At 48.7% G+C, this 22,420-nt stretch overlaps 2 protein-coding genes across 2 annotated transcripts; both read left to right on the top strand.

Moving 5' to 3' along the window:
* Nucleotides 1–2,628: 2,628 nt before the first annotated feature.
* LOC149363832 (uncharacterized) lies at nucleotides 2,629–5,255 on the top strand. Its single transcript, XM_089568609.1, has 2 exons — nucleotides 2,629–4,265; nucleotides 4,950–5,255. Exons 1-2 carry the CDS (start codon nucleotides 3,990–3,992, stop codon nucleotides 5,253–5,255), a joined length of 582 nt encoding a protein of 193 aa, XP_089424735.1. The 5' UTR covers nucleotides 2,629–3,989.
* A 419-nt stretch (nucleotides 5,256–5,674) lies between these two features.
* On the top strand, nucleotides 5,675–10,769 carry LOC149363831 (nucleoside hydrolase-like). Its single transcript, XM_089568608.1, has 3 exons — nucleotides 5,675–5,687; nucleotides 7,569–7,705; nucleotides 10,389–10,769. The coding sequence occupies exons 1-3, from the start codon at nucleotides 5,675–5,677 to the stop codon at nucleotides 10,767–10,769; spliced, it is 531 nt and encodes a 176-aa protein (XP_089424734.1).
* The last annotated feature ends 11,651 nt before the right edge of the window (nucleotides 10,770–22,420 follow it).

Below are 22,420 nucleotides of genomic sequence, written 5' to 3'. Positions count from 1 at the left end.
ACCGCTCTTTTTGAGTTCTTGTAAGGTAGAAAAGAGCAAGAACTAAAATACAGGTATTGCTCTCACAGGCCAGTCATAAAAGTACAAGCGTCATGATGAAATAGGAGAAAACACAGCATAGATCTCTGAGGCTTACAAACGAGCTTGAAGGTTACAAGCTGATAAGTTTTGTTTTGGAACCACCAGTGCACTTTTATCAAACGATGCAGGCGGAAAAAAGACAACCTAAAATGTTGGAAGTCAAAGAAAACCTGCAATTGGTGGCACAACAGGCGGCCAGCTGAGTTTCGGTATTTTCTGGGGTGCTCCACAGCTATGCCTTCTGCGTGCCCGCATGGTTTCATTATGCGCCTCGATTTAGAAGGGCGGAGCAGCAAAGGACCTGCAAGTGCCTCTCTAAGTGCTCCTCGGACGAAGTTCGTGCAACGGCACGCAAATTCGACAAGGAAAAAGAGCCGTGTATAGCCAATGTTCAACGCGCCTCCACGTTAGCAAATGCACCACCCGGCGTGTTCGATTCGTCAACGTACCAAGACGCTCGGCTGCATAACCAGCCCTACGAGGACTATTATTGCAGAATTTAAATATGTCCGCACGTATCAGTCGCTACATATCAGTCGTGATGGTGGCTCGCGGGTGACAGCGACGCTGCCGTCTCTTCGGCACTAGGACTTTCTTGCCAGACCAGCCGAAGCAGCCCTCAAAAGCATCCCACGCTGTGTGGGATAGAGGTCACTGAATGCAGGCCGCAGTTCTTTGCCTGAACTTTGTCGGATCAGAACGGGATTCATTGTAACGTTGGTGCAAACGTAAAACGAAGCGACGATGGCTGAGAGAGGCCTTCAGCGCCCGGCCGGCAGTAGCTTTCATTTCGTCTACTGCTAGGCGGGAGCGCAGCGCTCGCTGCCAGCAATCACGGAGTCCGCGTTTACGTTTCCGCCGCTTTATGTCACTGTTCTCCTCTTTCGTCATCAGAGAGTCCCGAGTTTGAGAAAATCTAATCATTCCCCCACTCCCTCGTAACATGCATCCCATATTCAACACTGAAAGGAGGGAGAAGAGAGCAGAAACACTAATCAGACGATCCGATCCGATGGACAGCAAGTCCGTTGCGTACGTGGACGCAGCAAGTGGCAAGTCGGGTGCGGCGGTCGCCTCAGTGGTCGACGGCCGAGGTGCCCCCATATCGGCAGCCACCATTAGAAGCCGCAAAGCCGAAACAGCTGAAGAAGATGCGATAGCGCTCGCTTGCGTTGGAACGGAAGCGAATTTTATAATTAGCGATAGCAAAACGGCCATCTATAATTTTGGAAAGGGTAGGATCTCGCCGGAAGCGGCAAGGATTCTGGCCAGTAGACAGCTAAACAGAAAAGTTAGCTTAATTTGGACTCCCGCACACGCGTCCATTCCTGGCAACGACGCGGCCTACGAGTTAGCCCGAGCTCTCTACTTCCGGGTAGCTGTATAGCCGCCCGACTGCCGGAACATGGACGAGCGTCTGCAAAATTATACGGAAATTGTTGAAAATTGTTGTTACAGAGCAGACTGGTGCCACCACCGGATAAAAGTCTAAACAATAGGGAGGCAATCGCATGGCGACGCCTCCAAGCTGGGAACTTCATAAACCCGGTCTGGGCCTATCATGTTCATAGAGATAAAGAAAACGATAAGTGCAAGCACTGTGGAGCGAGAGGGACCCTCGACCACATAATTTGGGAATGCGCTAGCTCCCCAGTGGCTAACGAAAACATAAATTGTAGAGAAACCTGGGAAGCCCTGCTGCGGAGCGAGGCCCCATGCTTCACAGCAACAAGCCATCCGCCTGGCGGAAGAAGCCGCGAGGAATCAAGACCTCTTCGCCTGCTTCTAATCGCGGAGGTCCCGGACCCCGTCACCAAGGCCTGCGTGCCGGGGACGGGGAGCAGGGGGCCTCCTTATCTGGCGGAAAATAAAGTTGATGTCATCATCATCCGAGTTTGAATCGTAGCGGCGGGAAAAAGTTTTTCAACTTTGAATGCAAATCTCGTAGCAATAAATGGACCTTTCGCTGCCGGACAAGGGGCAACAAAGCCGCAAAATGCCGAACTATCGATTTGACTTACCCAAAAAATTTAATAGCGTTGTCCTCTTTGTCCCTTTAAACAAGCGGATAAAATTAACAAAATGTCAAGGGTCGCTAGAGAACACTTCTCCAGACCTCCGCATTTTCTAATGACTCAGTGCTCAGCCAGAGCACCATCTCTGTCAAAGCCAGGACTCGCATCGCCAGCAGTTAAAACGAACGCATTATATTGGAATCCGAAGCTATTCGTGAGAATCACAGGGTGTGAAACCACGATGCTTATTATTATCTACAAATCCACATTATAAAAATGCCGAAACAATACAAGTATTATTGAGATATTGCTGACGCAACAGCGTATGCACGAAGAAAGGCACGCCATTCAAGGCGAAAGACTACTTAAGATTAAGCCTGCCACAGCGTTTCCACTTTAATTGCATTTCAGAATCACCCATTTCGCATTGCCAGGTGCTTGCACGGAGCAGAAGAGAAAGAGACACACACACAACTTTGCCACAGGTGTCGGGAATCAGGGAAGGTGGGTTCTGTGCGGCCCCCAGGTGGGGGCGACCTCCTGGCCCCACGAAATGAGTGAAAGTTGAGTGGTCTTGTCTGTTTTGGTGAGGAGTTGGTCCCAGCTTTCCCCAGAGGAAGCTGACAAGAGGGCCCGTGGTTGCAATTTGGGCGTGTGGGTTCATATACCCCGTCGGTGATTAGCGATAGCCTAGTGTGGCTAAAAACTGAGTGCGTCTGCAATCTGCAGAGCAGGGTGGCTTGCGCTCGGTCGAGGTCGGGCTGGGGAGGCAGTAAACGGCGTCTCGTCTCAAGCACACTAACACTGAGCCACCGCGGCTGATAAAGCGAGGTCTGGAAAATAATTTCTTCCCGTCTTCCGCGTGACCAGACATACGTGCCACGGTATACAAGCGCCGATTTCCGACACGTAATTCCTGCGTCCGCTCAAACCATAAGGCAATTAGAAACCGTTGATTTACAACAGCAACGCAACCGAGGCTGGTGAAGTACTTTTTGCCTACCTAATTGGCCCACTTCACTCTCGCAAGCGCAAACTTCCACGTATTTCACCGGTACAGCGACCTCAACCCTTTGGGCGGAGCGCGAAGGCGCAGAAATCACGTGTCTCCAACCGGCCTATTGCAAACCGCAATGGCTGCATCAAAATTATTCGCTACTTTTCAAACAATACGTGATCCTTACCCTCACCCTGTGCTCCCCGCCCATCAAATCATGCTAACAATACAGTGACCTTCACGGCCTTCACGTGTGCAAGCATGCTGCGCTGACAACAGAAGTCCCCAACAAGCATTTTAGATTTCAAGAAAGAAAGACACGGATGAACGATGCATACGCTGAATATCTCGAGAGAAATTAAACGTTGACCTGCAACGAATTACAAAATTTTCTATTCCGAGAAATCTTTAATATGCCTCCCACGTTCGGATCATTCGATGTTTCGGAATCTAAGGTCAACATAATGACAAAACCTCAATGCCGGAGCAGTGGAAAAGAAAAAAAAAACGAATTTTCTAAAGGACAGGACCCTGCGTAAGCAGCGATTCGCATCGCATTTCGCAATTTTTCTTTGTCGCTCAAACAAAAAAAGGGTACCAGAAACCCGAAAAGGTCATCTGGAAAAGTATTGCTACGGGCGCACTGATATTCATACCAGAGGGCCGGAGGGAACTAAAGCACAAAGAAAAACTTGATGCTGACGTACTGTTCCGAAAAGTTCAACATTCCGTACGGACACATATATACGGTGGCGGTAACACTGACCCCTGAAGCAACGGAGCGCGCTTTCTATTGGCTCCACGAGGCTCAGCCAGAACATTTCATGTTGCTCTGGGACTGGCTTCGATGACCTTACATATATTTTAGTTCAAGACGAATTATTGACAGTACAGCGATGGCACCCAAGGGCACAACGGCCGCATGTTACTTATTCTTTGTGTGCTTTTTTAGCGATGTTCTGTCCGCAGTGCGAGCCGACCAGGCAAGCGGAAAACGGCAGAATTTGCTGCTGGACGTTGACACGGGCGTAGACGACGCTATGGCCATCACCCTGGCCGCTTCTTCGCCAAACGTCTGCGTGCTCGCAATCACCGTCGTTGCGGGAAACACGAACTTGTCGAATGCCTACAACAACACGTTGAGGGTGCTCCAAGCAATCAACCGAACCGACGTGAGTTATTAGCTTACGCACAAGTTGCTTGGCGCGTGTGTGCCCCGTACAAACCGGTGCATCTTTCCTTCGATGAATTAGTCGGCGCCAACTACTGTGAGCGTAGACTTTCTTGCTTTGATTGCGACGGCGTATCTTTTCCTTCGTTCAGCCTAAAACGCTCGGGCTGCCTTTGTATAAGGAACTGTTTACTGTTTGCAATTTCGGGATCAGTAGTTTTGTAGGCAGAGAGGGCGCACGAAAATTAGTCAACAAATTGTAAGGTTCTGAGGGCAGCAAGAATAATTTATCAACACTACTTATTCGTGTGGTGTTAGTATGCATCTCTAGAAAATTATCAATACGTCTAATATTACCTACACCTGCAGAATTACAACGCTGCTGTTATGGCGCACAATGCATAAATGATAAGTTTGGAAACTTGACAAGTGGCTACATTATGGCGGCAATCCCGACAACCAGCGCGATGGGTTAGCTACTTTAGCTGCGATGTAAGTTCAGTCCTCAGTATAGAGCGTCACAAAATTTAAAAAGGGATATCTTTCCGCCCTTTTTGTAGCAAGACCGGTGAGTTTGCAATTAATTATTGCCCATATCTCGGTTACAGTGGAACTGGACTGCACAGATGCGCGAACTTGCTTAATGTGCACTTAGTTCACTGCTCTGATTAAATATACATTTCAGATCCCTGTCTACAAAGGTGCTGATCGCCCGATCGACGGCCGATGGGACTACGAAGAGATATATTTTGGTCCCGACAACTTCGGCAACGCGAGCAGCCTGTACCCCATGGGCAACAACTCGGCTCCGGATCCCAACACGTACGGCTACCTGAAGATGATAGAAGTTATCAAGAACAGCTCGAACGACCTGACATTGGTTCTGCTGGGGCCACTGACTAACCTGGCCATAGCGCTTCTCGTGGAACCAAACCTGACTGAGAACGTCACTGCCATCTATATTCTGGGAGGAAACATTTACGGTTCGTAACGGCTGGGCCGCTTTCAGGCATCGTAGGAATAAGCTCAGTAGTACAGTTAAAATGTAAGCTGCTTCAGTTGAATTCAGGCTGCTAGTTCAGAGAGAGGCCTGAAGCATAAGCTGTCTGGCTTGCTTTTCTTGTTACCGCATTTATTTTTATTATAGTTTATTTATTACGCGACAGCGTATACAGCTCGGTCAGTCGAAAAGCCGCCGGCGTAGTCGGAACCGCGCGTTGGAAATAATCGGCGGTTGCGTAAAAAAAATCGCACCATGGTAATTTGTGGCTCTAGTTACTGATGACGGATTGGTGTGCGATATGCGATTATGAGTTAATGATATCATCGTAATAAATTTGTTAATTAAATAAAATATAAAAATTGGAAGAAAGGGGCTCAAAGGTTTAAAATGCTCAGAATTAAAGACCAATGGTTGATGATGGTAATTAAGAAAAACTAGTGTGTCTAAGTGATCAATTAATAATTGAAAAATGAAAAAAATGAAACATTCGTTCATTTACACCACCACCCGAAATACGCTGTGGCGTTCCAGTCTCAAAGGCGAAGCTTAAGCGTCCTTCAGTTTTTCTTTGTTTATTTCTTCATTCATCTATTTCTATCGCTATTCCGAACACGGGTCTTACAAGGGCGAGACATACGGTTAGCAGGCCTACAGCTCCGACAGCTTTACTTTCGCGCAGAAGACTGTGTTTCTGAGCTATAGCTGGCGCATAGTAAAACAGAGAGACAGCCAACAAATGAACGGCACTAAGGAAACGACACGCTACAGGAAGCGGACATCGCGAAATAAGCCTCGTCTCTTTTGGTGTCGTTTCCTTGCTCACTGCTACTCAGTGTTTACTTTTCTACCCTTTCATTTGGCAATCGCGCCTTGCAGGCGATGCAGGGAAGACATCTGACTCTGCTTTGTGCAGAGATGTGGTACTTCGTGCTCTAATATCACAAAGAAACGGTGCTGTGTAAATGAGACTAACAGCAGTTTTATGCCGCATGCAAGCTTATCATTTGAAAAGAATTAAAAGCAAGAACATATAAGGGGTAGGGAGTTCTATCAAGCTCCCCTGCCGCCCATGTACCCTTTACGTACAGTTAAATTGAATGCGAAAATGAACTCATAGCTAGATGGAATGTGTGACCTTTTACGCTCGAAACAAACTAAATTAGTTTACGCGCGCTTTACATTGATCGATCGACAGAAGGGTACTGCGCACATGCAAAGAAGGAGCTAAAGGGTACAAAACAAGGGTAGACAACTATTTTAATTTGATTGATCGACTCGCCCAACAACGTACTCTCGTAAACATTTGAACGACCAGCTAAGTCGTGGCAGATGATTTTCGCAGGGGAAGCGCTCAAGTAAATGCGTAGATTCCAAGTAGTACAACTCTGAAATAAGTTAGGAGAAAACAAAAACTTTTGATACTGAATCTACGCAACCAATGAACACAAATAGCGCATATGCACGATTTTTTTGTGTAACTCTGTGATATACCACCTACCGTCAGCAAAAATTTCGAAAGCGGAAGTTTCAGCCTAGTGCAATGCCCCAGTCATTACTGCGGCATGCACTTTAAGGTGAAAACCTTTAACGGCTCATACTGGCGTCCGTTAACAAAGCGTGTCACAAGCGTTTAACTCGTGAACTAAAAAAGATAGAAGAAAACCAATGGTTGCTCCAGATAGAGGAAGAAAACAATGAACCTAGAAGCCAAGTTTTATGAGTGTAGATTAATTACTTAATTAATTCTAGGAAGAAATGTCGAAATTGTGTCGAAATAGCGCTGACCTCGATATAGTCACGGGAAAGGTGTGACCTAACCTCCACCAGAAGTCGTCACTGCGTAGTGAAAATTTTCACGGAATGGTCTGAAAAACGTCAGATTTGTACCAAATTAGATGGGAAAATGTGTAATTAAGCGTAATTAACACTTAAGAAAGATGTATAATTTGGTCATCAATATAGCCACGGGCACGTTGCGACGTCACATCCACCGGAAGTCGTCGCGGCATAGTGTCCTCGGCTTTCACCTCTCAACACTTTAGTTGCCAAAGTGTCCTCGCAATTTTTGTTGGAGCTTCAGAACTTCGATTAAGGGATTTGTGAACACTCTCTTGCAACCCGAAACAGTAATTGCAAGACATGACAAAGACACAATATTCTATGTGGGTGGGGTACCGCCGAATTCTTTGGGTGAACTGTTCAGAAGGAAAATTTATCTATAGAAAGTACGGAGTGTGCTCTTCAGTGCTATCACCAACATAAGCGTCTGTCCTTTAATGAATGGTGCTACCGCCTCCGCAGGTAGGGGCAACATCCTTCCGGGCTCCGAGTTTAACTTCCTCACCGACCCCGAGGCGGCGCTGGTGGTCCTCCAAAGGGCCCTGTGTCCAGTGTACATCATTCCGTGGGAGACAGTGCTCGGATCCACAATACCACGGGTGCGTTGGGTCAATCATTTTCGTATTTCTCGATAACCCAGATGACATAACGCGCAGCCCATTGGTACGCCTGTCAGACTCGAGAAATACCATTCAATAGTGACCCTGGCATAACGTACAGCTCTCTTCGCAAAGCACAAAGCTACAAATGCAGCATAAATTACAGATGTCTTGCACAGTTACTTAGTCAGTATTGCGAGCTACCTCGTAGCGCTTTGAACAGTCGAGAATCAGTCGAGGAGAGGTATTCTTCTGCAGTTGGTGCCACTCGCTACCAGCACGCGGTTTTAAGCTTAGTGATAAAGAATAGCATGACAGGCAACAAAGATGGCTGTAAGGCAACTAAGAAGCCTGTAAAATGTACTGACTAACCAGTTCACCAGGTGCTGACGCTGCGGTATTCTTGAAGACCTGGCACAACCCCATAAACAGAGAATGTGCTAGACGTAGACGGAAGAAAGACAACGCAACACAAACGCACGAGCTCCACTAGCGACTAACAACTTTAACCCCAGAACAATGGAGAACGCAAAACTGATGGGTCATTTGTCTTTCTCTATTGCTTCCTTCATTGCCGTATATCAACTTTGGAAGCGAATAAGTTTTCAAGGAGCTTAAATGTCTCATCTCTGGCTCCACTGGACGGTACGCTCAGGCATGTGCCATTTGTGCACTCATTTATGCGTAATGCGGCTCAAGTGTTCTCCTTGTTTGGTCTGTTTCAAGAGCATGTCATAATGACTGCTTTTGAAAACTGTGCTACACTTGCATGTCCTGGCCATTGCGCTTTTATGATCCCTGAGTCTGTCATTTACACGTATCGCTCTACGTGAATCAATTTCCCATCTTGTACACTATTCCACTCGCACAAGAAACGAAATGGAATGGTGTCTCACTGTGCTCTTTGTCCTCTCGTTTCTGCTGATGTGAAATATTGATATTTTTGCCGTATATCAACTTTGGACGCGAATAAGTTTTCAAGGAGCTTAAATTTCTCATCTCTGACTCCACTGGAGTCAGAGATGAGACCGTCCGTCAGTGGAACGCTTTGCCTTCTGAAGCTGTGGAATGCCCGTCTGTCGAAACTTTCATATCAAAATTGAAGGCCATCAGTTAGCTCAACGTAAGCGTTTTTGGTTCCCGCTATTGATATTGCTTTGTGGTTGGCATTATTGTGATTGCGGACGGATCAGCGTATGTCTACCGTTAGTGTTTATTTCCTCAAGCGTGCTATTGATGCCAGTGTTCTTGTGTTATGTGCCAGTGTTGTTTCTATATGCCTGAACAGCGCGAGCTTGTACAAAGCATTTTTCTTTCTTATTTTTTCTTTTTTTCTTCTCGGTGTTAATCTGCTCAAGCAGGCGGATGACACCACTCTTATTATTATCATGTCTTGTAGCGCTTTTTTGTACTTTCTTTACCATGTATGCTCACTCCTGCCAAAGGCCTTCTGCGAAGGCTGGCAGTACTTCTGAAAATAAAAATTCTGGAAAACGTACTTAGGCAAGAGCGGAAGAGTGCAACCTGACCACACTGGGAAAACATAAAGGCGAGTTTATATCGTGAAAGCGCTCGGAATACCGGGACACAGAAAGAGCCTTCTGAGCGCTTTCATGATCTAAACATGGCTAACGAAATAGTCCGATCGCTTCCGCTGTTGAATAAAAGCGATGATTTCACATTCTACTGCAGTGCTATGCAGTGCATTCTACTGCAGTGCTCGTTGACTTGACTATGCGGAAAGCCCTGGCACATCCGTCCTTCTCCGCAAAAAGCGCGTGCATGTGTATCCATAGGAATGAATATGCAGGGCGTAGCACGCGTAACCTGAGCCAACCAATAAAAAATGAAACTGAAAATAGCGTAGTTCTTAGGCGTCCGTCCCTGGATTCCGCGTCGTAATTGTCGCGTCGGCATTTGTCGCCGTAACGCGCCACCTAACAATCATGGCAGGTGGTAGCAGAGCGAGGCGACACCTGCCACGGCGAGAGCGGCAGAATGGAGAATGGCTGCCACGGGAAGATCCCGGACGGTGGCTAGGAGCGCAACACGTCACCTGCCAGCGGTGGCAGGTGGACAAATAGGCGAAAGAGGTTCGTGACGTGCGCCAGGCGCGTCCGATACCACTTCCTGCTCGTAGATAACTTTAATACCCGACGCATCGATTGGGTGAACTGCCGGTGCATGCCTATAAGTTGGCCACATTGTTGAAGGGACACGTTTTACAGGCATTTCCGCTGGCGCAGTAGAAGCCAGCATTTCATGTTTTACTGGCAGTCACTTGGGCATATTTCTGCTGTAGGGTGCATCTCCAACGTGTACCATATCCTATGTCCTGAGGAGTCAAAATTGACAGAGTATTTTACATAAAAAATGAACAAGTTTTGCAAACATTCATTCATTCATTCATTCATTCATTCATTCATTCATTCATTCATTCATTCATTCATTCATTCATTCATTCATTCATTCATTCATTCATTCATTCATTCAGTCATTCATTCATTCATTTTGTACCAGCAGCGCCAGATAAGCATTACAGTTGATATACGATACTTCTCACGAGAACGCTGCTAGTACAATAACTACGAATGCTGTAAAAGCTTCCCCAGAAAAGGAAGCTTTCATATATTACTTTTACGCCGCAGGAGATGTAAACGCGTTTTTTTTTTCCTCCAACTAGGCCACCTACTACAACATAACGAACAGGACGTGCCCAGAACCACTCCAAACATTTCTGGGCGACATCACCCGCTACACTCTGAATTGCTGTATGGACCCGAACAGCGGCTTCAACCTGGGTGACTACCTGGCCATGCTTGCAGCAGTTGAGCCCCGCAGCATCAACAAGACGGTAGTGAATCGTGTTTCTGTGGAGCTCACCGGCACTCACACCCGTGGTCAGCTCGTGCACGGCTGGCTCGATTACATGATACCCGAGGTGAAGCGAAACGCCACAATTATAACCGCGTTCAACATCGACGTCGCCGAGAAATCTTTCTACAATACTTTTACCCAGGATTCGCAGCAATTTCAACAATCTAAAGAGTTTTGTCCTTGGTGAAAAATAAAATAGACAGTTTTAGCATAGCGGAGACGTATAGCGTGTCGCGCAGAGGAATGCGCATTCCCCTCCTGAGTACGCAGCTCCTATTGCGCGTTTCTTGACCTTTGCAATAAGGGCTCCCTGGGCGCTGCCATATTGTTCACTGGACTGTCGTGAGCACCTCGCGCTGGCACGGTGGAAGCAGCGGCGGAACCGGTTTCCGACAGTTCAGAGAGGAGGTCTTTCGACAACTCCCTCGCCTAATGCAAAGGTCTTTTCTATGCTAAGACTCTCCAATACTGTCGGTTAGCGAAACAACGAATTCTTCAGATGTCTAAGTGTGGCAGCGTGCATTAAACGACCAATGCCGAGCATTGAACTTTTTGTGATGCTGACTTGGTGTGGCTTTTTGTGCGTGTAATCTGAAAGTTAAAGACACATCCGTGACTTCATCCTTTGACGTTCCTGGCCCTCACAAGTCCCTTTACACAGCTGCCATATAATGACACATAAAGCCTCCAAAGTTTATTCCTTCGGCGAACCTCCAGTTCAGGAAAATAAAAAAAAAATTATTTTCATTGCCAGTCACCCAACACTGTCTCAGTCGTTAACCTTGCCCGACAATAATTCTGGGCCCCTCATTTGGGGAATACGCGAAAAAGTGTGAACTTTCAAATGATAGCTGTACTTCGGAGGTTTAATGGATTTCTGACGTTATTTCTGCTACGAAACGCAGCGAGCAGTGCATAAAGCCGGCAAGCAGAAAATATAACTGGCGACAACTGGTTCCGAATACGGAAAAGTTCACCACTACGCTTAAGGAACAGACGTTCAGGCAAGGCTAATGTACCAAGCAGCTCAGGGTACACGTCGCATGTTTCGTTCATGTCGTTCCCGCTGCCGACTTATTTGACGAGCACGTTTTACCATCTCTCGATAACCAAGCCAGCGACTGCACCCAGCCTGCAGCTCTATATTCGGACAGCCTTAGGGCTTGCGTCCAGACCACGCCGAGAGACTTTGCTTCGCTGCAGAGCGCCATAGGGACTATGATTTTTTGCAGGAGTTCGTGACACAGGATCCCGTGGGAATTTATTGTGTTTTCATCATCTGAGTGTCCATTCTCCTCCCCGCACTTACCCCTCGTTTCATCTCTTACCCACGGTGCGGTTCTGGTGTCCGCATATGGAGTCGGACCAGTCGGATCGCTAGCTATCGCGCTCTTCCTTTTGTCGCAGACACATCCTCGCGATCTCAGCGAGCCCGACGTGTCTGCATTGATGGATCCGTGTCATCGAGCTTATGCGAAAACGGCGCCGCCTTTATAACTTTAATTGTAAAGTCGCTACAAACGACACTAATCAAATGAGTGCTGTGTTGGTTCTCCGGAGCTTACGGCTGCTCAGCGATGCCAGTTCAGTAAGTTCAGGGTGGACTACCTTCTTCGGCGCCTTCTGAGGGACGAAAGTCAGGGCAGCAGGGCTTAATGTCAGGGAGTCTCGGGGGACTCCTCAGATCCCCCCCCCCCCCTTCCCTCTATCCCTCCGCACTTCCTCCAACAACCAGAGACGAAATATACCGGCTTATTGCCGACTGGCAAAGTGATTATTCCATTCTGCCCGCATTTCAAAATCAGTTGCAAAGTAGGATGCCCAAAGTAGGATGATCTTCTTTCGGATGTCAAAATTGGGATGCATAAATTTTAAACGGACGTTCGTCGGAGAATGTTGGCCGTCTCTCCATAGAGAAACATACTCTCTATGGTCTCTGTGTGTGTGTTCGTTTGTGTGTGTGCGTGTGAGTGTGTGTGAGTGTGTGTGAGCGTGGGAGCGCGCGAGTGTGAGCGTGAGCGTTTGTGTGTGCGTGAGTGTGCGTGTGCATGTATGTGTGTGTGTGTGTGTGTGTGTGTGTGTGTGTGTGTGTGTGTGTGTGTGTGTGTGTGTGTGTGTGTGCGTGTGCGTGCGTGTGCGTGTGCGTGTACGTGTGCTTGTGCGTGTGTGTGCGTGCGTGTGTGTGTTTGCGTGCATGTGAATGCGTGCGTGGGGATGCGCGCTATACGATCAACTTTCATCCGCCAGTAATGGTTACGAAACCCGGAACCGAAGTGAAAACCGAAGCGATAGCGCACATTATTCGCATTTTATCTAACTGCGCAAATCGATAGTCGATTGTTTTTTACCGGCTCCCCCGCGCGACTCACGCAGCGGCTACACGCTACAAAGGTCGCAGTCACATCAACATCGCCTGCCACTATGCGCAAGTTGTGATGACGTTACAAGGTCACGTGACATAGTTGGCAGGTAGGCCACGTGCTTTTCTCAACACGCCGACGCCGAGGTTGCCGCTGAAGGGGGCCCTTAACTCTACCGGGTTAAAAACCAACAACGACGACAACCGACGAGCCGCGGAGGAAAAATGACTTGACTTGGTCATGTTTTGGCTTTGCTTCGATCGGCTTCTTGGCCACATACACACCGGTAAACTTTCAGAGGATTTCTGACAACGTATCACATCTTTTGCGGAGCTGCGTTGTGAGAGTTTTAAAAAGCTTTCCCTGTGTCATGCTCTCCGTTTTTCCTATTCATGACAGATTTTCTGTACGCACGTTTTTCGCCGCCAGTATTACGACCACGTCACCTCACGCAAACGCATAACAGTGTGTAACGAGGACTGGCAAGCACACTCTTGACATTTTTAGAGGACACTTTCATTATGGGACAGTGGTAGAGATATCTGCGTTAAATTAAGTTACTCAGGCGGACCAATGACTGATAGTCCACTGTAAGGCTAATCCCTCCTGTAGATGTAAACACCACCAGCACCGCACATAAGTGTAGTGTGTGGGAAGTATTTACAGGCGCTTTATAGCTCCATGAATATGTTCAAAGGGCAATAAAAACAAGGAAATATAAGCGCTTCGTGAACCGGAATACTCCCTCTTCAAATATTTTTGGGACGAGTCCCAAACACCAAAAGGATGGTGGAGGTGTTGTCTTAGAAAACCTTGCAAGTTTTTCACGCAATACCCATGACCTCTAGTTTAACAGAAGCACGGAAAAATTCTAAAACAGTATTATTCCCTGAAACAAAAAAAAATGATGCCGAAGTCCAGTAGATACAAACCGATTGCCATATGGTCCGATGCTGACAATATATTTACTAAAGTAATTGGCAGCACAAGGAAAAAAAATTGGCAGTGTTTGCTCTGATGAAACTGGGTAAATTGCGTTATCAATAGTGCGCGCGTTCTACTGGCGATTTTCGGGGCGTTACCTTCGCCTGGTAGCATTGCGGCGTTCCTGAGCAGTCAGGTGTTGAGACTCATCGGTGACCGATGACGTGGAACCACTGTGCGAGGTAGAACATTGTCACCGAGCAGCATCCTTAGCACGACGCTTTGCAAGACGTTCTTCACGCTGTTCTGGCGTCTCTTGTGCACATTCTCGCTTTCTCGCTTCTTCCTGTGGCTGCCACTTCTCCTCAGAGGACTGTATAGCAAAGCATTCACGCCAAGGCAAGCGCGCATTTATAGACGCTGTACAACGCGGGAGCACGGGCGCCGCCATATTTGGTCACGTGACCACTCCGCCACGCTGCCAGGGAGTCCACAGAACGCCATCGCCCGTTCGGCTCTACGCCTTGCTCGTCGGTAAATTGGTTTTTGAGGAAAGGAAATGTATCTCTTGCATATCTCGGTGAACGGGAGTGAACGAAGACACCGTATTCTCTAGACGCGCCTTTGTTCATTCCTAACCATCGAGCTGGCATGGCGGAGTGGTTAGCGTGTAAACTTAGAGACGCGCACAAATGACGACACCCTTGTTTCGAGTTATAAGCAACGACTGGTGTTAATTGCCGCAAGGCTGCTCCTTGTCGAGCGAGTATATGTTACATAGGTTGACAGATTACAAGTCAGAAAAAGCTAGAATGAACAGTTTCTTCAGTTAGCGTGCTCGTCGCGCACTCCTAAGACCCTGGTTCGATTCCCCAACTCGACCAATTTCCTACTCGGTGTTATTTATTTTTGTGGTCTCACTAGAAATTAGGCTAATTGCTTAACCAATATCATTCGAATGTCATCGATGCACTACGCGCCAATGCTGCTAACGCCGGCTTCGAAGGCCAGAAGTGGAGGACCTCCTAGTGGCGCCATCTGTCGTAGACAAAGCAAACTGCTCGGCGCCGCTGCCCCGCGGCGCGCCGACGGCGCTGCCATCTGGCGGAGCGCGGATAAAGCAACGCTGTTCAAGGTCACCCGGGCCTACCGACCCGGGCTACGTGACGAGGCGAAATCTACAGTAGTATTGCTAACGCAATAAAAGAAGAGGACGGTAACAGGTAACAAGCCTTGAAGATACAAACCGAGTACCTTACGGTCCGATGCTGACAACATATTTACTAAAGTAATTGATATGGTTATGGCGCTCCGCTGCTGACGCGAAAGACGCGGGTTCGATCCCGGCCGCGGCGGTCGGACTATTTCGATGAAGGCGAAATTCTAGAGGCCCGTGTACTGTGCGATGTCAGTGCACGTTAAAGAACCCCAGGTGGTCGAAATTTCCGGAGCCCTTCGCTATGGCGGCTCTCATAGGCTGAGTCGCTTTGGGACGTTAAACCCCAATAAACAGAAGGGTAGCGGATCGGGCTAGTTGGTGCAGATTTGACATTTTTCAAGCGCTAAGACAACAAGGACGAAGAAGGAACAGACAAGGACGAGCGCTACTTCCAACTGTTGCGGTTTTACGAAATAAACAGTTGGAAGTAGCGCTCGTCCTTGTCTGTACCTTCTTCGTCCTTGTTGTCTTAGCGCTTGAAAAATGCCCAATAAACAAAACCAAGAGAGGTAGGTGGTTGGATTGAGTTAACAGCTACATAGGAAGAAGGACATGTTGAAGGCGTTTGGCTCCTCAAAGCAGAGGAAGCAGCCTGTGCTAATATTACCTGGGACCGGGAATCGCTGAACGTGCTTAACATTCGATCGAAGACACCAGCAAGAGCCTTCTCCACCCCAGCAACAACTGAATATTTCCCGCCGGCTTCACCAGTACCAGTTGGCGGACAATACCTACATACGGGCGTCTTTTTCCATCTAGCGGAGCATACGCATTTCCTGGCGAGCGCCTGCCACGCTGAGTAATATCTAGGACAGTCTGCTCATCCGTACGCTTTGGACCTAAGGGATCGAAAGCTAGGTGAGCGCTGCGGCAACCACAACAACTAGGTGTCTCAGAAGTGCATGATGGGTGATCATCACCGCAAATGCCACATAGCGTTGCCGATTTACATGACTTGCTACTGTGGCCAAAGCGCCAGCAGTGTCTACTCAGCAATGGTCGTGGCTGCAATGGGTCTTCGCGATAAACATTGGGCTACACCTTGATTTCGATTGGGCAAGTGGTTCCAGAAAAAGTCGCAATTACTGATTCTGTGGGTACACGAGAACCGCCAAGCTCACTGCTACACCTGTAAATGAAGAGAATGCCAACCCCGGCATCTTGTAAATCATCAAGAATTTCTTGCGGTGTTGCTGAAGAATCAATACAAAGGATGATACCTTTAGAGCAGGCAAGCCGTTCAGCAATAAATGGCTTAACCGGCAATGATGCGAAAGACGTGAACAGGAGGAAGTCCGCCACACAATCTAAATCGGAACACTTGCACACAATACCCCTCCTGCCAAACGGTCTTCTGAAATGTCCAGGTGGCAGCTGGTCACAACCTCCAGCTGCTTCTGAATGATCCGAAAGTTTTTCAGTTTAATGGCACTATCTCTAATAGAAACCAACGCCACAGGGATCACCTAGACACCATTTTTACTGAATATCTGCAAAGGGAAGTTTTCAGCTGGTAGATTGGCGCGCCAGTATACCAGACCTCCACCTGGGGAGGTCATAGCCATGGCCTACAGCCTACAGAGGCATCAACCGTAATTCCCACGGGGCAAAAACCTGGTCAGATAGCCCCCCCCCCCCCCCCCCCTCACCCCGTGGAACGGCCTCACCAAGAACCGAAGACCAGCGAGAGAAGGTGGCAGCAAGGCTGTAGCTGAAGCAGGACGCTGGAGGGAAGCCTTTTTTCATGGAACCACGGCAGTTGTTGTTGTTGTCTCAGTGACATGGCGCATACCTACGAAGATGGATAGACCAGGGTTCGGTGAGGAGGGCCAAGAGAAGAGTGTAAAGTGGTGCCAAGCTAATGGTTGTGCTTTGGGTAATAAGCAGTCGTTGTTGTTGTTGCCCCTGAAGCGATGGCACATACCCACGGTGGAGGACTAGCCAGTATTTGGTGCAGATCCAACCGGGAGAAACATTCATCCGGGTTCATCTCAAGCGGCTCATGAATAAAAATCGGGGGAACTGGAAAAACGCACAACTTATTTTTAGAGATTTTTAGGACAATGGAATGATAATCTAGAAAACAAAAAACTCAAGGCTAAAATAAATGAACTAAAAGTAGTAATAATACATAAATTGTGAGAGAGAAGTAAAATAAAGGTAAAGAAGAGTTAACACAAAAATCTCCCAGCCTCGTTAACATACCTTTCAAGACGCTCACACACCAGCTTAAGGACATGCCCTTTAACGGTTAGACCGAAGGAGAGAACGACGGGAAGAGTAAACGGCAGCTCTAATCGAGCACGGGTAATTTGTAAATACTCTAAAATTTGTAAACCGCCGGCTATGACCCACATAGATTCGACGGCGTGAACCCAGAACAACACAAAGGTTGAGACGAGGAATCCTGCAGCGCATAGCATCATGGTAACCTCACATTGTCTTGAAGCACATGAACGAATGTTCTATGGGAATTTTAAATGCGTACAGTTCGCTCAGGCAAGGATGGGCTCACGGCTGAGATTCTATTGAAGTTGGAAAAGTTAATAACGGGACACGGTCGCAAGCTGCTTGCGCTGGCATATCTTCGTCGTCTTCGTTTCCCTGAAGGTTGGTCCCATTCAGGAAGCTTTCTTTCTTTTATTGAGAGAGCATTATAGACCCATTACGAGAAAAGCTGGCGGTGTGTGCGTGTGCGTGTGTGTTGGTTGGTTGGTTTATGGGGTTTAAAGGCCCATTCACACTTGCGAGTCGCAAAGGGCACGCGACCAGCAGTCGCTTGCGACCAAGCAGCAGCTCGACAACACCGTTGTTCACACTTGCAAGCGCGACCAGCGGGTCGCTTTCTCGTTAGATTCTCGTTTGAAGCGAAAACTCTCGGGAATGACGTTGTTCGCGTGCTTTCGAGAGTTTCGTCTGCTAAGGCCGCGCCTCCTGTACTCGCGCTCGGTCGTCTAAACTGCTATTCGCAATGTACAACAACTACCCGAGCGGAGATTAGGTTGTCGTGACGGTTTTGATGTGCACCGCGGTCGTACAAGCGTTATGATGACAGAGGCGTGCTTCTCTGCAGGGCCGGCCTACCAGCCTGCAGTATGCCGGCCGCCGCGGCGTCTCAAAAATGCGCAAATATTGCTTGTTCGCATTCATACCAAGCCCTTGGGTACAGGAATGTAAAAAATGAATCATTTTTGAACATCGCTGGCCAGTACCGAGTTGCTGGTAGAAGGGATAACAGCGACAAAAGCAAATTTCTTCCCAGAGCCGCTTTGCTGCTGCTGCTGCTCCATGCGGCTCGACTGTTGTCTGCTAGCCCCGCTGCTGAAGGCGTCGCGGAAGTCGAGCATGTCCTGATATTATTATGATACAAGGTCCACAATAAAGCGGTGACGAAAGCAGCATCTTAATTACTAGCGCTGGCCAGGATCCGAAGCGCCCTCACTTGCGACATCGATATGAAACCGGCTAGGCTTAGCGACGACTACGGCAGCCCGCTGGGAGCAGCGCAGGTCGTCGTCCGGCGCGCCCGCGAGCGGTGTCGTTGCCGGAAGCTTGGCTCGCTCGCTGATTGGTTCGGAGGTTTGCGACTCGCAGTCGCGAAGCTGAAAAATCGAGCAGCGAGCGACTGGCCCGCGACTGTCGCTTTTCGACCAGGGCGACCGTTTGCGACTGTCGCTTTTCGACCAAAACAGTCGCGCGACCTCTGCGACTCGCAAGTGTGAACGGGCCTTAACGTCCCAAAGCGACTAAGGCTATGAGAGACGCCGTAGTGGAGGGCTCCGGAAATTTCGACCACCTGGGGTTCTTTAACGTGCACTGACATCGCACAGTACACGGGCCTCGAAATTCTCCTCCAAAGAAATTCAACCGCCACGGCCGGGATCGAACCCGCGTCTTTCGGGACAGCAGCCGAGCACCATAGCCACTGAGCCACCGCGGCGGCTGTGTGTGTGTGTGTGTGTGCGCGCGCGCGTGCGTGCGTGCGTGCGTGCGTGCGTGCGTGCGTGCGTGTGTGTGTGTGTGTGTGTGTGTGTGTGTGTGTGTGTGTGTGTGTGTGTGTGTGTGTGTGTGTGTGTGTGCGTGCGTGCGTGCGTGCGTGTGTGTGCGTGTGTGTGCGTGCGTGTGCGTGTATTCGCAGATGGAGCAGGAACTCCCAGCGAAGTGGTGCGGAGTTGATTTAGTGCGTAGCGCACTTCGGCGTCGGTGATGTCCATGTCGAGGACCTAGTTAGATAGGCCCTCGCAGATAGCGAGGGGTCGGTGTGTGAAGTAGTAGCAGTAATACAAGACTGTATTCAGGCACAACACTAAGGCTCCTAAGCCGTCGATGGCCTGCTGCACGAGAAGGCGCTATTCGCTTTAGCATCGGCTCCAAGCCATGTCCAATCAGGTCCAGACCGTGTGAGAGAGGGTGATTAAGAAACTCAATTGCACAGCATCCGGACATTAGAATAAAAACTGGGAGAGGTTGGCACAAGGGGCAGGGCAGTTGGGACGTGAAGGATCGCGACGGATATTGCACAGACAAAGCCGTGCAGGTGTGAGGAGTGTGTTCAGTTGTGTCTGCCGAAGGATGTAAGCCTCTCGCACAGACAGACTTGGATGGTGGTCAGGGTAGAGTTTCAGGTCGAGGCGGAGAACGTTGTAATATTATTTGATGATGGCTCGAAGGGACAGCCTCGACCTGCCCTCCGAGGGCCGAGGGCAGGGGATCAACGGTGCCCGAATAAGGGTTTCATTGGCGAGCTGTAGCCAGCTCATTGCCAACAATCCCTGAGTGCCCAGGGATCCATCGGAGGAAGACGGGGCAAGGCTTCAGCGATGAAAGTTCGACCTCGAGGTTCTTAGACAGATGTGGTGGGAGTGTTTTTGATTGAATTAAACGAATGGCTGCCTGGGAGTCAGTGTAGATGGTATAGTCAGACCGAGGTGTCACAAATTTGGGAGCATTTTTTGGAAACAAAGAAAGGAAAACGGCGCCGCACGGACGCATCTCGCCCGCGCGGTTGTAAAACGGGGGATAAGGAAACCCCTGTGTGCGGGTGCTCCCTCCACCACCGCTCGCCGGAAGGAATGAGTCGGCCAGGACGCCGATTTCTCTCGAACGTCCGAGTCGCTTCTACTGCTAACCGGGGGGAAAGGGCGTAGCCTTGCGTGCACTAAGGCATGTCCCCCTTGCCCGTCGGCGACGGCGCCACGCTAGAACCTTCGAGAAGCGTCTCCCGACTTTGACCAATGAGGACGCGCGGCCGGCGAGAGAAAGGAAAAGGAGAATGCACGGCCGACACTGCGTGCATGTGCGCGCCTACTTTGGCGCATTGAACAAACAGACGTGAGAGCGAGCCTATAAAAGAAGGACGTTGACCACTGTCAGATCAGTCCAAACCGCCGTTTAAGCTTTATCGCAGCGCGCCCGTTCGACTCCCGCGAGAACACCACTCGGCCAACATCGGACCAACGAGGCAACGTTCGCCAGTCTGCGGGACGGCATCGTCGTGGACCTCTGGTCGTCGGACTGTCGTAGTGCCCGGTGAACAAACTGTGTTTTCTTTGTTTGCCTCTCTCTTGTGTTGGTGCACTTTAGGTGCAATATTGCTTTTGTATTGTATGCTCTCTCGAGTTCAACTTTGCACGAGTTGCATTGGTTTGTTAATCACTTCGTATGTGTTCCTACTAGTGATTTTAAAATCATATGTATCGTCTCATTGCTGTATAAACATTGTTTTGTTTGACAACCCTTGGCTCCGACCCATTCTCTGGCTTGCGACCGGCGAAAGCTGGGCATCAAACGACCAAAAACCTATTGTCACTTGGTAGCCGTTCTCCGCTGAGCTTGCCACGCGGAGTCGAGGGCATTTCCTTTGAGTCCGAGACCGCTACCCCCACACGCTCTAAGGGTGTCTGGGAGCTTCACGCTAAATGTGTGGGAAGTTGGGTGACACCAGGTGAGAGTGAATAAAAACGTTGAGTGGAGTAAATGATCGAGAAGACCTCGAGTGAGAAAATGCCAGGTGGGCGTAGGAACGGGCTGCTAGTGTGAGTGACAGGGCTCGAAAGAAGATGAAAGAGGACTTGGTTAACGGAGCCGCGAGGAGCCACGTCACGAGGCATAAAATGTGGCAAAAAAAAAAAACTAATTCCAAGCCGTCCTTTCGTTTTGAGTTTTTAGAATCACCCCCAAAACAGCCGCATATCACATGAAATGCCTGGCGTCTGGTGCATGTGCATGGCGATAATACTACGTGCGTTTATTGCATATAACAAAATCAGTATTCGGCACGTTTGACGTATTTACGTCTCCGAGTTTGTGCAGGTGATCTTGGATAGCTTGTACGCACAAAAGACTGGAGTATGTTCGCCTACATGTCCTGAATAACAGCGCGAACTTGAACGAGGACTGAAGGAAGACACATAGACGAGCGCTGACTTGCAACTGAAGTTTTTATTGCTTGGTCAGTGAAAATAGATGGGTAGCCACCAAACAATAAAGGAAAACAACACGCTCAGTCATACACACTCATCATTCATACACACTCAATCATGATATTCAGGGAGCCAAACGCGATATAACTTGCATGTCGTTAAGAAGTACAATTCCTTAGATGAAAGTGCCAAAGAGGGGCTGCTCACACAAGATTCTGCTGACCGGATGATTTGTTCGGCTTCAATGATTTCACGCGTTAGCTGATTTTTGTGTTTGCTTATCACCCTGGTTTTCTTGAAGTCCGTCTGGCAATTTCCGCTCTCACAATCTCTGCAATAAATGCCTATATGCCCTTTCACGGTGTTATGCACGTTGTTTTTACGTCCTTTGAGCCGTTCGTTTAGGCCTCTGCCCGTCTGGCCAACATATTGCTTGCCGCAGGAAAGTGGAATGATATAGACGACACCTTCTTGGCAAGCCACGAAACGGTTCTCGTGATTATAGTGGTACAGCGACGTATTTCGATTTAACTTTTTTACATATGTTGCCTAGCTGTAAAAAGTTAACTCACAATACGCTAACTCACAATTTCCAAACGTAAAACGAAATGACGATGGCTGAGAGAGGCCTTCAGCGTCCGGCCGCTATCATTTCAGCTGCTGCTAGGCGGGAGCGCAGCGCAGCGCTCTCCCTGTCACCAATCACGGAGTCCGCGTTTCCGTTTCCGCCGCATTGCGCCACTATTCTCCTCTTTCGTCATCAGAGAGTCCCGAGTTTGAATCGCAGCGGCGGGAAAAAGTTTTTCAACTTTTAATGCAAATCTCGTAGCAATAAATGCACCTTTGGCTGCCGGACAAGAGGCAACAAAGCCACAAAATGCCGAAATATCGGATTTTGCTGACCCAAAAAAAT

This window comes from Amblyomma mixtum, chromosome 2 (genome assembly GCF_055824585.1).
Source record: "Amblyomma mixtum isolate Tamu chromosome 2, ASM5582458v1, whole genome shotgun sequence".
Lineage (NCBI taxonomy): Eukaryota > Metazoa > Arthropoda > Arachnida > Ixodida > Ixodidae > Amblyomma > Amblyomma mixtum.
This window is presented reverse-complemented; position numbering and strand designations above follow the sequence as displayed.

Coding starts and splice junctions, on each gene's coding strand:
- LOC149363832 (XM_089568609.1), top strand. CDS start 3,990: ATGGCACCCAAGGGCACAACGGCCGCATGTTACTTATTCTTTGTGTGC. Junction 4,266..4,949: donor AAGCAATCAACCGAACCGAC/GTGAGTTATTAG, acceptor TATACATTTCAG/ATCCCTGTCTACAAAGGTGC.
- LOC149363831 (XM_089568608.1), top strand. Junction 7,706..10,388: donor TCGGATCCACAATACCACGG/GTGCGTTGGGTC, acceptor TCCTCCAACTAG/GCCACCTACTACAACATAAC.